At 38.9% G+C, this 14,586-nt stretch overlaps 1 protein-coding gene across 1 annotated transcript in view; it reads right to left on the bottom strand.

Moving 5' to 3' along the window:
- The window catches only part of SMC3 (structural maintenance of chromosomes 3), a 311,725-nt gene that overhangs the window by 154,081 nt on the left and 143,058 nt on the right, over positions 1–14,586 (bottom strand). Inside the window, exon 11 of the mRNA XM_067156456.2 lies at positions 13,663–13,768. Coding sequence (XP_067012557.2) covers positions 13,663–13,768 — 106 coding nt within the window. The remainder of the gene's footprint in view (positions 1–13,662; positions 13,769–14,586) is intronic.

The following is a 14,586-nucleotide window of genomic DNA, read 5'->3' as shown; positions in this document are numbered from 1 at the left end:
AGGTCTTATGTTATATATTTCGTCACGTCAATCTTGCTGCACTCATATATTGCATGGGTAAAATATTATTATTATTATTATTTTAATTTTTCTTTAGAAATCATGTTAATGAGGGGTTTAACAACCATGAGAGTTTTTGCAAGGGTTTAAAAATTTTGTTTTGATCCCATTTTTATATCTACTTTCTGTTCCCCGTTTGTTTTAATTTTCTGTAATTTTGGAGTATGATTTAATAGATTCCCTTTTGTTCTTCCTATGTAAGCTCCTATTGTTGTACTTTGGTTTCAGGATTGGTCATTTCCTATTTCTTTTAGCATGTGTACGTTACCATGGCAATGTTGATGGTGATGATGACTACTGTTGATTGTTGACTGACCTGGTTGGTGTAATTGATTTCTCCTGTAAAAGATTTGGATCTTAATGGTGTATTTTCATGTTCATTTCCTCTTTTAAGTTTTTTTTTGGCTAGTTGTTTTACGTCACACCGACACAGATAGGTCTTACGGCGACGATGGGACAGGAAAGGGCTAGGAGTGGGAAGGAAGCGGCCGTGGCCTTAATTAAGGTACAGCCTGGTGTGAAAATGGGAAACCACGGAAAACAATTTTCAGGGCTGCCGACAGTGGGGTTCGAACCTACTATCTCCCAAATACTGGATACTGGCCGCACTTAAGCGACTGCAGCTATCGAGCTCGGTAAGTTATTTTTTATGAACTTCCTTGCCTCATTCGCGTTTACTTTCCCCTCTTTTTGGGTGGTTTTGGTAAACAAAGTAAATTCTGTCTTGTGAGTAAGAATGTTGATTTCTTCGCGGAAGCTCCCTGCATGAAACCTAATCCTAAAGTGCAACTAAATTAAGTAAAAGATTATTCGAATTGAAGAAGGAAAAACATGATGTTACTGAAACTGCATACGTGTATGCTTAAATTGTTGTAATTGTAATAATTTTAGCTTTGTTTTCTTTACCTTTCTTGATTGGCCGGCCACGTTTAAAATTAATTTAATTTTAATGATCTGTCAATTTAACTTGGATTTTAAATAGTTTATTTATTTCTTAAAAGAGAATGATATTTCTGTTGGTAACATTAATTTAAACTTGTTTTCAGAATTATAATTAAAATGGGTGTTTTTTTTTTTTTTCTTTGGTTAACTCTTGGCAATGTGGTACCATACCAAACATCCTTTGATTCACGGGTAATTTGTGACTCCTTGACCTGCTTAAGGTACGTTTAATGTCTGTTTTTTGTTTAGTGTTGTGTTTTTGGGGGTGTTTTGTGCTTGCTAATCTATTTTAACTTGTATTGGCTGATTGACTGTAGCAGCCCGGTGCAGCGATCAGTGTCCTCTTCTAACTTCCCCTCCCACATTTCCACTCATAAAACTTGTTTTGTATCCACTCCGCAAGACGCACCACTGTACAGTAGGCTGTCGAGCCCATCATCAAGTCTGCTCAATGATTTGCTTTGTGAATATGTTCAACGAACTGGACATTGCTTAATATTAGTGTATGTGTTAGGTTTATGTACTATTTAATCATATTTCTTTAATTTGCCAGTAAAAATTAAAGTCCGTTAATAATGCGACATGCTATTCACAATTTTTTTAGTGTTCTAAAAATGTAATTTTTTTTCTCTTTTTAATGACTGACTTGTGACTTGAGTTATGAACTTCTGTGTACATGCACCTAAACTCCATTTGTGTTTAGCAGTTGGTGCTGAGAAATCCCTAAAAGTAAGAAGTGTATTTTTTACTTGGACATTATTTTAATATTTTTATAAATATTATACAGTTATTAAATATATAATTAAATATTTCAATAACATTTTAAATAAATATTTCCAAAATATTGTTTGTTATTAGGGATTTTGGTGTTGTTAAAACACAAAATAGTAAAATAAAGAAATGGTGTTAACAACAGGAAACTTGCTTTGAAAAAACAACACAATGAGGCAAAAATTTTAAAACCAGTTCCCAAAATAAGATTATTATTCACCCCCAAATTGACATCTACAGAGAAAGCTCCATCAAGTTCCAAACGATGAGGAATGCCCAAGCGGCCATGATGAGGTAGGCTCAATAAACCAGTTACACCTTTGATGAATAATACTGCAATGTTAATGCAGAGCCCATTTATTCAGTAATTAATGTCTTGAATGAACAGTAGTCGCATTTATTTGAGAGCACTTCCTAAGCGCTACCGTCCCCGTTTTACCATCAAGGTAATTTGCCCCAGACTAGTCAGCCGATCCCAGGCGTGCTCAGTCTGAAATATGATAAAAATAATGCCCTAAAAATACATACACCCTGGATCCTGATGGGGAACATATACTAAATACGGACACGGTGAAGTCAATCAAAACTACAAATAAAGCAAGGCGAAGCATGACGCCAGATTTAGAGGAAAATCTGTTTATTAAAAATATACAAGATAAATATTTTAAAAAATAGCAAAGTATCAAATAATCAGATTTACATGACTCAGATTGTTTTTTCTTTCCAGCTCGATTCATTAATTTTAACACATGGGCTTGCGTGCTCGCACCACGCTCCTGGCTTTTACTTTTTGTTAACACTTTTAACTGTAGATGAGTATGTTCCCCATTTCTGCACATTTGACATTGCAGTGGGGTCCCTAACCTTAAGAAAAGATGTGATCTAATGCGCAAAAGGGGTGGGGGGAGGGGGAACTAACCTAACTGTACAATATACTGTATAACACGCTGAGTGGTAAAACATCTTACGCACAAAATATACCTCTCGAGCCATGAAGAATCTCATGAGCATAACAAACATTGTGGATAGGAGCAACACAAACAAAAACTAGTAAATGGCAATATATACATTCCAAGAAACAAAAACATGACGTCATATTTTCCAGGGCTCACTAAGAAAAGCATGCGGCATTCACGCAACATGCATCCACTCAAAGCCTCAATGGAAATAAAGGAAACATAATTACACTTTAAGCAACACTTCCTATTCAATGCAGGTTCCTGAAAAATAATTACATGATACAAAATCAATTAAAAAAAGTGACAGAGTAGGCTTTACCTTTTAACACCTATTTCAACATTGTAACCTAGAAGAGATGACATGACACAAAATATTCCTCCGCGGTTATATCGTAAAGGAAAATCCTAAACAAACGTCATGATATAAAACTCTCGTCAACTACAACAACCGTAGAGACATGGACAGAAACAATAAAATCACGAAGTATAGGCCGCTCAAATAAAACTCTCCTCGGCAGACAAACATATCACCCTCGCCAACACACTGTGGAATGACTCAAAGTGGAGATCGATGCCTCCCAAAATCAAGCAGCAATACCAAAACCACAGGGTCCAACCCTTCACACACACTGCTCAACAGTCTACCCGAGGCAAGTCACACAATCAAGAAAATGCAGGCCTTTCAGATGAGGAACACGTCCTCTTACTCAAAATCACACAAATATTCTCTCTTGTCCTAAAGTTGCGTAAAACTTAAGAAATATGAAGGATGTCATCTAACATTCGCTCGCAAGAAAAGAAACAAGACCGCACTGGTCACAAATAAAGCACTCGCGCACAAAGTAAACATGAATAATAAAGTGGCCAACTCTGTAATAAATATGATGAACTGAAACTAAGAAATTGCCACATTGACAATCGATCATATCTGAACATTGGAAAGTTACTGAAATATCTCAATCCAACATCGCGCGAAACTCGTATTGATAATAATAATAATAATAAATATTAAATTGATAATAATAACAATAATACATATTACAGAAATTTTATTCTAATATTCGGAACTCGAAATAACGAAACTGCGTTCGTGGAACTCGTGAACCAATAATTAATTTACCACCTAGATATACAAAATAGTTGTGAAGATGACGCTAACAGCTTCGTGGATTCACACTCTACCGTCTTACACTCTCTCATTCACACATCATGCAATAAATCCCAGAAAACGTGACGGCATGTTTCCGTACACTTTGAGCTCCCATTAATAATACATTAATCTAGCTCTTCCTGACTTTAATTTGAATCCCTTTACATTTACAACTACGCCCCGAGACGTACACTGCGTCTCAAACATCAAAGCAAACAAATAAAAAAAATATACGAGGCTAAAATAAGAAACTGACTCGTAAAGAAATGATGCTAACCACTCAGCTAAATAAATCAGAATAAAATGTAACAAAGCAAGCTGCGACCTCATGCAAATGGTCCACATTTATGTTACAATTTATATTTACATTAACAAGCTTCCTATCATTTACTTTAAATAGGATGTAGTCCTTCCAAACAAAGCTACATCTACAGAAATTAAATATCAAACTAACCTATCCCCTTTTGCAACATTAAACACGTTCACACTCACATAATTACATTAAAACACTGTACTCATCTGTTATGTTGACTGATGGCCGCTCGTCCTCAGGAGACAGCCGACCCCATCTTGCTTTTAGCCCACCATATCGATGATAATGCTGCCTTCAGAAAAGACTTGGATCAGTCCTTTTGTCTCCATTGAGGGGTAGAAAGGTGATGCCATATTTTCCGTTGCTGCTTCTGCTTCAGGATGTCGTCTAAAACATCCCCTTTGATCATGATGTAGAAACTAGGTCAAGATCAACCAGCCGGTTATGAGAATACTACAGCCATGGTAAATTCCACCGACCGTGAAACCAGTTCCCATTCAGTAGCGGAAGCACTTCTCTTATCTACTCCCGTAACTAGGTCAAATATTTCTATTATATAAACGGCTGGACTGGAAATTGTAAAGTTTATGCCCTCGGAAAATTTACACAGGCAGGCTACTATGCGTTTTGAAATGATTAAATGGAACTGTTCTCTCCCTTTGGTAATCGTAAGTTAAAAGCCATTCTCCCAGTATTAGAAAAACTTGAGTATATCAAATGCAGACTGAGCGTCTTCCAACAAAATCTTACGAGTCCCCACATGATCACTCACGTAAATAAAAACTTCTTCTTACGATGTTACCTGCACAGAATCTCGCCAAATCATAGGGTAACTAACTGATGCGGTCATCGTTTTTATTAACTCGTCCTCGAAGATGCCGCTGTATCCTCGATTGGGGCCATCTATTCCTTAGACCAATGCCTCGCCATATCGATGGTGGCTCTATCGTTTCATTGGCTCAACACATCGCATACCAGATGCTTACTTCAAACATCTCTTATAAGTGACCCTAGCCTCTCGCCCGGGCATCCGAAATGTTGTTCGTTGGATTTCTATTGTTCCCTTGTTCGGCTTTGTGTGCGTTTTGTCAAAATTCCACCTTCCAAACTTAGCTGGCTAGCAAACAAACCCGAGCTCCACGCTCCCTGCAGAAATCGCGACATGTGCTGTTGAATGTAGATGTTTCCTGTCAGCTACTAGTACTTAATAAAATGAAATATTCTGTACATTCGAATAAATGACTGATTAATTAAATGAGCGCTTAAATAAGGGCTCACTAGGCCTACTACCTAAAACGTTTATTCTACATGATCCTGATACTTGGAATGCAGGTTTGTCTGTTGTTTTTGATCATATTTTAGAAAATTCTCCCAAACATGACGCAAATGCGTTTCTTTTCAGGGTCCGAGCACATTTATGTGAAGCAAACCAGACTCTGTCAACTAATGTGTTTAAAGGTGCATTCTTTTATGGAGAAACCTTTGTAGGAGACTGACTGCTGTTCTTTCAGTCTACAGGAAAGCTATTTAAAATAAACACAATTTTCTTCCACTTTTAACAATCAGAAACATGGCACAGAGCTGACAAAACAACACGCGCAATCGCCTGACCACAGGTGTAATATTCTGTCACATAACAAGACAGACAGATTAAGAGAGTAACCACTTTTAAATATCTGGGTGCCATTGTCACTGAACAACTTGATCCCGAGAAAGAAGTGAAACAGAGGATAGTAATAGCATGAAAAATATTTACAAAAATGAAATCTTTCTTTTGCAATGACTACTTAAATTTAAAACTTAGACAGAGGATGGTCAAGTGCAATACATGGTCAGCCTTGTTATATGGTGTGGAAACATGGACTCTCAAGAACATATCAGTGAAACGCTTGGAAGCCTTTGAAATGTGGATCCACCGTAGGATGCTCAGGATTTCGTGGGTTGCACGACTAACGAACCAAGAAGTACTCAGAAGGGCAAGAGCAAGTCGGGAACTCGTTCAAACAATAAAACTCCGGAAGATCTCTTACCTTGGCCACATCCTTAGAAATGACTGTTACCTCATCTTACAGCGTATTGTACAAGGCAAAATACAGGGTCGAAGAGGTGTCGGGAGGAGGCGAACATCATGGCTTGGAAACATCAAAGAATGGACTGGAATTCACAGTGTTGAAAGACTTTTCCACCTAGCAAGAGATCGTTCTGCATTCGCCACAGTGATCGCCAACGTCAGGGGGACCTGATACGGTACTATGAAGAAGAAGAATAACAAGACAAACAATTCCCTATCAAGATTCTGTTGTAAGATTTCTTTCAGTATGAGGCTTGTCTTTCCAGGGAGATAATGAACATATAGCAATGACCTCAAACGGCCTGTATCTGGGATGTTTGGAATTAAGTAGTGAATATGATCCTCTCTTTCACAGCATCCTTCAAAACATGCTAATAAAGTTTCAGAACATGCCTCTTACGAGTACAAGGATTTGATCTTCCAAGACGACAGTGGAGAATCATCAATCGAATAAGAACTGGACAAGGCAGATGTGGTTATCTGTTGTGCAAATGGGGTTGGACTAGCTCTGCAGATTGTGATTGTGGTGTCTCTTCTCAGTCAATCCACCACATTGTTGCTGTTTACCCAATGTGAGCTTTCAAAGGAATGCTAATGGACATTCACCGCACATCGGATGAAGCAGTTGATTGGGTCAAAATGCTAGACCTAGAGTTATAGTATTGTACGGACTTGTGACTACGCACATTTATCCTGAACTATATGCATGTGTGTACATAGCTTCATCATACGATAAATAAATAAACTTTATCACCAGTAAATATATAAATGATGCCACGTACTACTCCCTCATTGTCAATTGAACTTCAGACTGCTCCCAAATGGATCAGTTTCCAGTAGTGCTTCGATACATATATTTGGTTGAAGCAGAATCTAAAGAACATGTATTTATGCTCCTACTGTATGTTCCTTATTCATAAAACCAACTAGAAGAAGTATCGAAAAGTCTGACGAAATTGGGTTTAGAAAAAGCTACGACAACACATCTAATACGTCAGGCTTCAAGCCATAAGGGACAAAATAAATTTACAGACCATGTGCCATGTACTTGTATAGTCACTTAATATGGTGATTTCTACATCTGCCAAGTGCTGTACAGAAGTCATGATAGTTTTCTCCTTTGTACATTAACTCATTTACATATAGATGAGAGCTTTTGAAAATGCATCTCGAGAAAAATGAAACTCCAGTGTCCGGTATCCGGTATCTGTTGGTCTGCAAGGGCAGATGCAGTAAAAACACTAGTGAAAGGCTACAAAGTAATACAAAGTTGACTTAAATATCTGAAGATGCATATCGTCCCCACTCTGGCAAACTAGCAAAACTGACAAACTAAGGAATCTGTAGTTCTGAAGTTCTGGTCTAGATTTTGTTATTTATACACTGACTGAAAGAGCAAATGCAACACCAAGAAGGAGTGGTCAGAACTTTATGCCAATTGCAGGGTAGACTGACGTCACTGAGGTATGCTCATGATGTGAAATGCGGCGCTGTGCTGCGCACGTAGCGAACGATAAATGGGACACGGCGTTGGCGAATGGCCAACTTCGTACCGTGATTTCTCAGCCGACAGTCATTGCAGAACGTGTTGTCGTGTGCCACAGGACACGTGTATAGCTAGGAATGCCAGGCCGCCATGAACGGAGGCATTTCCAGCAGACAGACGACTTTACGAGGGGTATGGTGATCGGGCTGAGAAGGGCAGGTTGGTCGCTTTGTCAAATCGCAGCCGATACCCATAGGGATATGTCCACGGTGCAGCGCCTGTGGCGAAGATGGTTGGCGCAGGGACATGTGGCACGTGCGAGGGGTCCAGGCGCAGCCCGAGTGACGTCAGCACGCGAGGATCGGCGCATCCGCCGCCAAGCGGTGGCAGCCCTGCACGCCACGTCAACCGCCATTCTTCAGCATGTGCAAGACACCCTGGTTGTTCCAATATCGACCAGAACAATTTCCCGTCGATTGGTTGAAGGAGGCCTGCACTCCCGGCGTCCGCTCAGAAGACTACCATTGACTCCACAGCATAGACGTGCACGCCTGGCATGGTGCCGGGCTAGAGCGACTTGGATGAGGGAATGGCGGAACGTCGTGTTCTCCGATGAGTCACGCTTCTGTTCTGTCAGTGATAGTCACCGCAGACGAGTGTGGCGTCGGCGTGGAGAAAGGTCAAATCCGGCAATAACTGTGGAGCGCCCTACCGCTAGACGACGCGGCATCATGGTTTGGGGCGCTTTTGCGTATGATTCCACGTCACCTCTAGTGCGTATTCAAGGCACGTTAAATGCCCACCGCTACGTGCAGCATGTGCTGCGGCCGGTGGCACTCCCGTACCTTCAGGGGCTGCCCAATGCTCTGTTTCAGCAGGATAATGCCCGCCCACACAGTGCTCGCATCTCCCAACAGGCTCTATGAGGTGTACAGATGCTTCAGTGGCCAGCGTACTCTCCGGATCTCTCACCAATCGAACACATGTGGGATCTCATTGGACGCCATTTGCAAACTCTGCCCCAGCCTCGTACGGACGACCAACTGTGGCAAATGGTTGACAGAGAATGGAGAACCATCCCTCAGGACACCATCCGCACTCTTATTGACTCTGTACCTCGACGTGTTTCTGCGTGCATCGCCGCTCGCGGTGGTCCTACATCCTACTGAGTCGATGCCGTGCGCATTGTGTAACCTGCATATCGGTTTGAAATAAACATCAATTATTCATCCGTGCCGTCTCTGTTTTTTCCCCAACTTTCATCCCTTTCGAACCACTCCTTCTTGGTGTTGCATTTGCTCTGTCAGTCAGTGTATATTGTCTACCCTCTGACAAAGTCTCACATCTGCAGCTCGTTCTGTATGCCTAACACATAAAACCAATAATTAAATATAAAAATTTATTTGACATGACTAATGACAACTTCTTTCAGCTCTCCTAACCTTTTGACAAATTGCAGATTCGTTAGTTTGCCAGAGCAGGGACGATATATTAAGGCTGCTTCCAGGTTGAAAGCTGGAAAAGGATGGATGTCAGCTGATGTATTGAAAGACTGGCTGAAAGTTGTAAGGGATTGATGCCCTCCTAAACAATTCATGCTTGTACTGGACAGTTTTCATGGCCATTTAGTGATGCCCATTAAAAATGGAATATCTCATCAACACCATTCTTGTCATAATATCAGACAGGCTAACATCAATTTTAATACAGAATACATAATACAGAAATATTTAAAATATTTATATTTGTATCAGCCTTGTCAATACACTTATTAATGAAAGAAAATTAATTCAACCCAACATGTTTCAGGAATCAACCATTCCCTTCATCATTGGTCAATCGTTAGCATGCCCATGTTGATGGATTCTGCATCTCCACACACTGCCTGTCATGTGATATTGTGGCATTCCTTACAACACTGTAGGCACCCATTGGAACACAAACTCCCGTGCCATCTTTAGCACCAGATCATTCGCACTACCCTTAATAACCTCACTATCGATGGAGATATTGTTTGCTCTTGATTAATTCCACTTCCAAATCAGAATGTTTAGCCCCTCGAATGCATATTCGCTCTGCAGTATTTGCACAATGCATATCTTGAGTTTTTACACTCTCAGTATTGAAAGTGTGGACACAGAAATTCCAAATTCTTTAGCTATTTCAGTTCTTGTTTCTAATTCTTTGTCAACCTCCCGTAAAATTTTTAACTTCTCTCGCAAAGTGTCTAGGGAGAATACTGATGCTTAGCAATCTCGCAACACAAAAACAAACACATGTACCCTAAATTTAAAACACCAAAACATAAAGTAAAATACAGTGTGGAAAACTTTACTCACCTCGGCAGTGTAATATCTCGAGATACGCTAGCCATAAAGGAGGTGACAAATAGAGAGCAGAGGAGCTCTCACTTTTACCAGCAAGTACGAACACTCATCTGGGCTCCCAAGGTACCAACAAAATCAAAGTAGGTAATGTTCAATTACTTCATACCAATCTTAACCTATGGTATCGAAACCTGCACCCTCACTAAGAAAGACTCATCAAGGTTGCGGGCATCTGAGATGAAGTTCCTTAGGTCCACAATTCAAAAAACCAAACTGGACAAGTTAAGGAATGCTGCAGTTAGAAAGGAAGCTGGGATTGAGACATCATTGTTAGATCGGGTCAGCATTTTCAGACTGAGGAGGTTTGGGCATGTAATGAGGATAGAGCCAGCCAGGACAGCACATGCTAACTTGGAGAGACACGTGGCAGGAAAACAGATGGTGGGAAGACCAAGAACTCACTGGATGGACATCGTAAAGATGGACATTGCAGATCGGGGAAGGACACTGGAGGACATTATTAACAACAGAACGTACCTCACTAAGACAGAATGAAAGAGGCTCGCCAACAGTACCCGGGAAACTGGAACTGTAAAATGATGATGAACTACAAAGTACACTTAAACTTAAGTAAAATGAGTTAATTGCAAGAATACAAAAGAACTATGATATCATTCAAAACTTAGCAACTCTGAAGCACACTGTAGACACACCGAACAGCAAGTGCGGAAAGCTACACTTGCACATTTTGGAAGATGCATTCCGTCATAATGCAGAGAACATTTGAATGTAAATTACGCTGTAAAAATCATTTTTTTTTAAATTAGCAACAATTTTGAATTAAAAATCTGAATTTCGGTAATGGGACCAATATTATTCTTAAAATTATGAATTATCTGTATTTCAAAGTAGATAATTAAATAAAATGCAAAATCATATCTCATGTTTCTGAAATGAGAAATTCTTCTAATTAGGTGGAATTTTGAATAATCGAGGTTCCACTGTACTTCGCAGGGGACAACTATACCATCCAAAAATTATGTACTTGCCGATCTAGCCATGTTGCACCCTGTGGTAAGGGCAAGTGAAGTTGACGAAGCAACAATTAAGGCTATGGACCACGCGCAGCAGTTTGTTGCTAGTGTTTAGAAAAAAAATTATGAAGCAACTTCCTATACAATTTTTTTTAAAGCTATAAGCCCAATGCATGATTTAAAAAACTGTTCAAACTGTACAAAAGTACTTATTATTCTTGATATTGTGTTAAATTTATGTCTGGGTTTTAAAAGTTTTTCTTGTTTATTCTGTTGTGCCATGTGTTTTCAATTGAACAGTCTTGTTGGCTTCGCTGTGCAAGTGTTTTATTAATTTGATTACTGTACTTGTACTTTGTCATGCATAGATTTCTCTGTCTTTGAATAATGTTTTTTCTTCTGGTGTGAGGTTATATTTACCAGTGTATGGCATTGTCTTCTGACTTTTCAACGAGCATTATTTGAATAAACACACCTTGTTGGATACATTTCAGATATATAGTTTTTTCAATGACATTTGAAAGGTTTAAACTGTGAATCAACTGTCTTCATGCATTAATGGGTCTTAGAATATTTTGTAATGTAGCAAAAGTTGGCATTTCTGAATTACAAGTTGGTGGTGGTTAATTCAAAATCCCGTTAATTCATGTCCATATTTTGCATCCCAATGATTTCAAATTAATGAGGTTTTACTGTATAGCGATATAGGGAAATGTCCTGCAGTTTTAGTGAGGTTGAAAAATCAACTATAAACTACTGAAAGGTGCACAGCCTAACAGTCTTACAAAGCAGTAATCAAATATTCATTAAAATTGTACAGTTTTTACAAAACACAAAATACATACAAAATTCTCAGAAAATGCAGAAATGGGATCAATGAATAGGGCAAGGCTGAACTACATTTTCTGCTTATTTGTGTAAGAATTTGTATAACTAAATCTAGACTTCAACCAAACACTTTCAAAACCACTATACACAATTTTCTTTCTTCGCATTGTAGATAATAATGTTATTGTTTTCATGCCATACTAACTAAATTCTATGGTTTTCGGAGACACCGAAGTGCTGGAATTTTGTTTCTCAGGAATTCATTTACATGCCAGTAAATCTACCAATATGAGGCTGACGTATCTGAGCACCTTCAAATAATACCGGACTGAGCCAGGATTGAACCTGCCAAATTGGGCTCAGAAGGAAAATGCTCTACTGCCTGAGCACTCAGCCCAGCTTCGTATTGTAATTCAATCAGCATCTAATATGATCCTGTCTAATCTCGCAGGTGAAGAATTCCATAATTGACAGTATATTATTTGTAACAAACCTTTCTCTGAGGTTTTGCCCATTAAAACAAAATTCACCACCATTCTCTAAGACCAGTGTCTGATCTCTGTTGTAATCTATTCCTAACAAAACGCCCATGCAACAATCTCCTTGTCCACTACAGTACACAAAAGTACAAAGCTCCTGGAAAAGAACTGCCCAATGCAAATCCTTTATAAGGACAAATGAACGAATGATCAATACCAGGAGACTAATGCTACCTTACTATTAATATGTTAACATAACTATTAGAAATAAAAAAGCAATGCAAACTAATAACAAAATCCACTGCAAGAGACTGGATGTTGATGTTCTGCATATTTGTCAGTCATTACGGATTTAATCTTATAAGGAGAGTTCATGGTTTATAGCACTTAAAAATCAGAGATTTAGCGTTTTGATTTCCAAATTTAGCGTTTTGTAGCATCTATACTTATCAAATTTAGCATTTTGTAGCAAAGTGTTTGAAAATAAGCATAATTTGATTGCAAAGTCAGCACATCAATATATCTATATCACTTACATAAAAATGCTCTGATTTGTAAGCCTCGGCATGCTGTTTGATTGTCACTTCTCTTCTACCCATGGCTACCAGACAATAAATCGCTACCGTACTTTAAAACAGAACTAGTACTAAACACCTATGTCAAGAATAACCGACTATGATCAAGGGTCAACACAAGGTGAATGAACGCGTGTGCTTGAAAATGTATTAAGCTGTTTGAATGGTTGTTCTCTGCACTTCTCTTTGACTGTTGAAAGATATTCCACACACAAAGATTTAAGGCACCGGAATAATTTTTTCCCCTGAAATAAATAACATAGCCTATATTTTATTTTTAAGAAAATGCACCGTTTTCGTTTTTAAAAAGATGTATGTTAATTTGAATAAAACCAAGTATTTTGCATAAACTGTTTAACTTCGCATTTTGAACAAATTTCACATTTTGACGCTAATTTGAAATCGCTAAAAACCCCTCGTAGGGGTCTTATAAGATGAAAGCGCATACACTGACAACGTTTCAACATATTTTGCATTTATCGCAAATGCTAAAAACCACAAACTCTACTTATAAGTTATGAAAGGAATTTCAGATGACAATTCAGATGACAATAAAGTTCCTGTAGATTTAAAATTGGCTCTGTAGACTTAGAATTGGCTGTCTTCCAATTATGAACTTTTAACATAAGAAAATCTAGTGAACATTATGAATGTTAGGAATATTCACCTCTATTTTCCTCTCCAATTGGACCTGCTTTTCAGCATCCCTCTTCATGTCTTCTGCCAATTTATCCCTATGTTCTCGCTTGTCTTTTATTTGCTTGCACAGAGACCTAAAATGATATTAATAGCATAACTATAATTAATACACAGCTCTTATTACAGCTACTAATAACAGTGGATATTTTATGTGCATCATTACAATGAAATCCTATGTTTCAGTTTCATCCAACATATTTGTAGCTGGTAAATTAAAACAGTAACAGTCTCCTCTTTCTTTTGCAGTACCTTCCTACAATGACCTGTCGCAGTGTTCATCCTACTTTGTGTTCCTTTATTTGTCTCTGTACCTGTTTATAAAATGCATATAAGATTATCTTTGGGGGTTGTATGTACACTGCTGTTTGTAGAAAGTGAAACACTCAGAAGCAATTGTCTGAAACACGCTAAAACCAGAGGATGTGTAGAACAGTGGAACCATAATAAGTGTTTTGAATTGCAGAGAGATGGCGTGCACGTAGGCCCAGCAGTCCACTTCTGTGTGTGACCAGTCAGGGCAGTGTTACACAATGCTTAGTCAGTGTGGAGCCATCATACGAAGTGGAAATGTGTACCTAAGTGCCACTATGCCTCGCCGACATCACAGGAGGGAATATCAGCATGTGAGTGCGTTTGAACGGGGCAGAATGATAGGGCTCCGGGAGATGGGTCTGTCGTTCTGTGACATTACAGCTCATACAGGGTATGCTGTTTCAACAGTGAGGCTTATGTGGAACCAGTGGAGAGAAGAGGACCTTACAAAGCGCCGACAGGGTACTGGACGACACGTGACCACAGAAGTAAGTATAAATAACCACCTAATCGATACTTTATTAATGCCTCAGGCAAAATTGAATAAAATTAAAACTTACAGGACATGTTTCGACCACTT

The sequence above is a fragment of the Anabrus simplex genome, chromosome 1 (assembly GCF_040414725.1).
Source record: "Anabrus simplex isolate iqAnaSimp1 chromosome 1, ASM4041472v1, whole genome shotgun sequence".
Lineage (NCBI taxonomy): Eukaryota > Metazoa > Arthropoda > Insecta > Orthoptera > Tettigoniidae > Anabrus > Anabrus simplex.
This window is presented reverse-complemented; position numbering and strand designations above follow the sequence as displayed.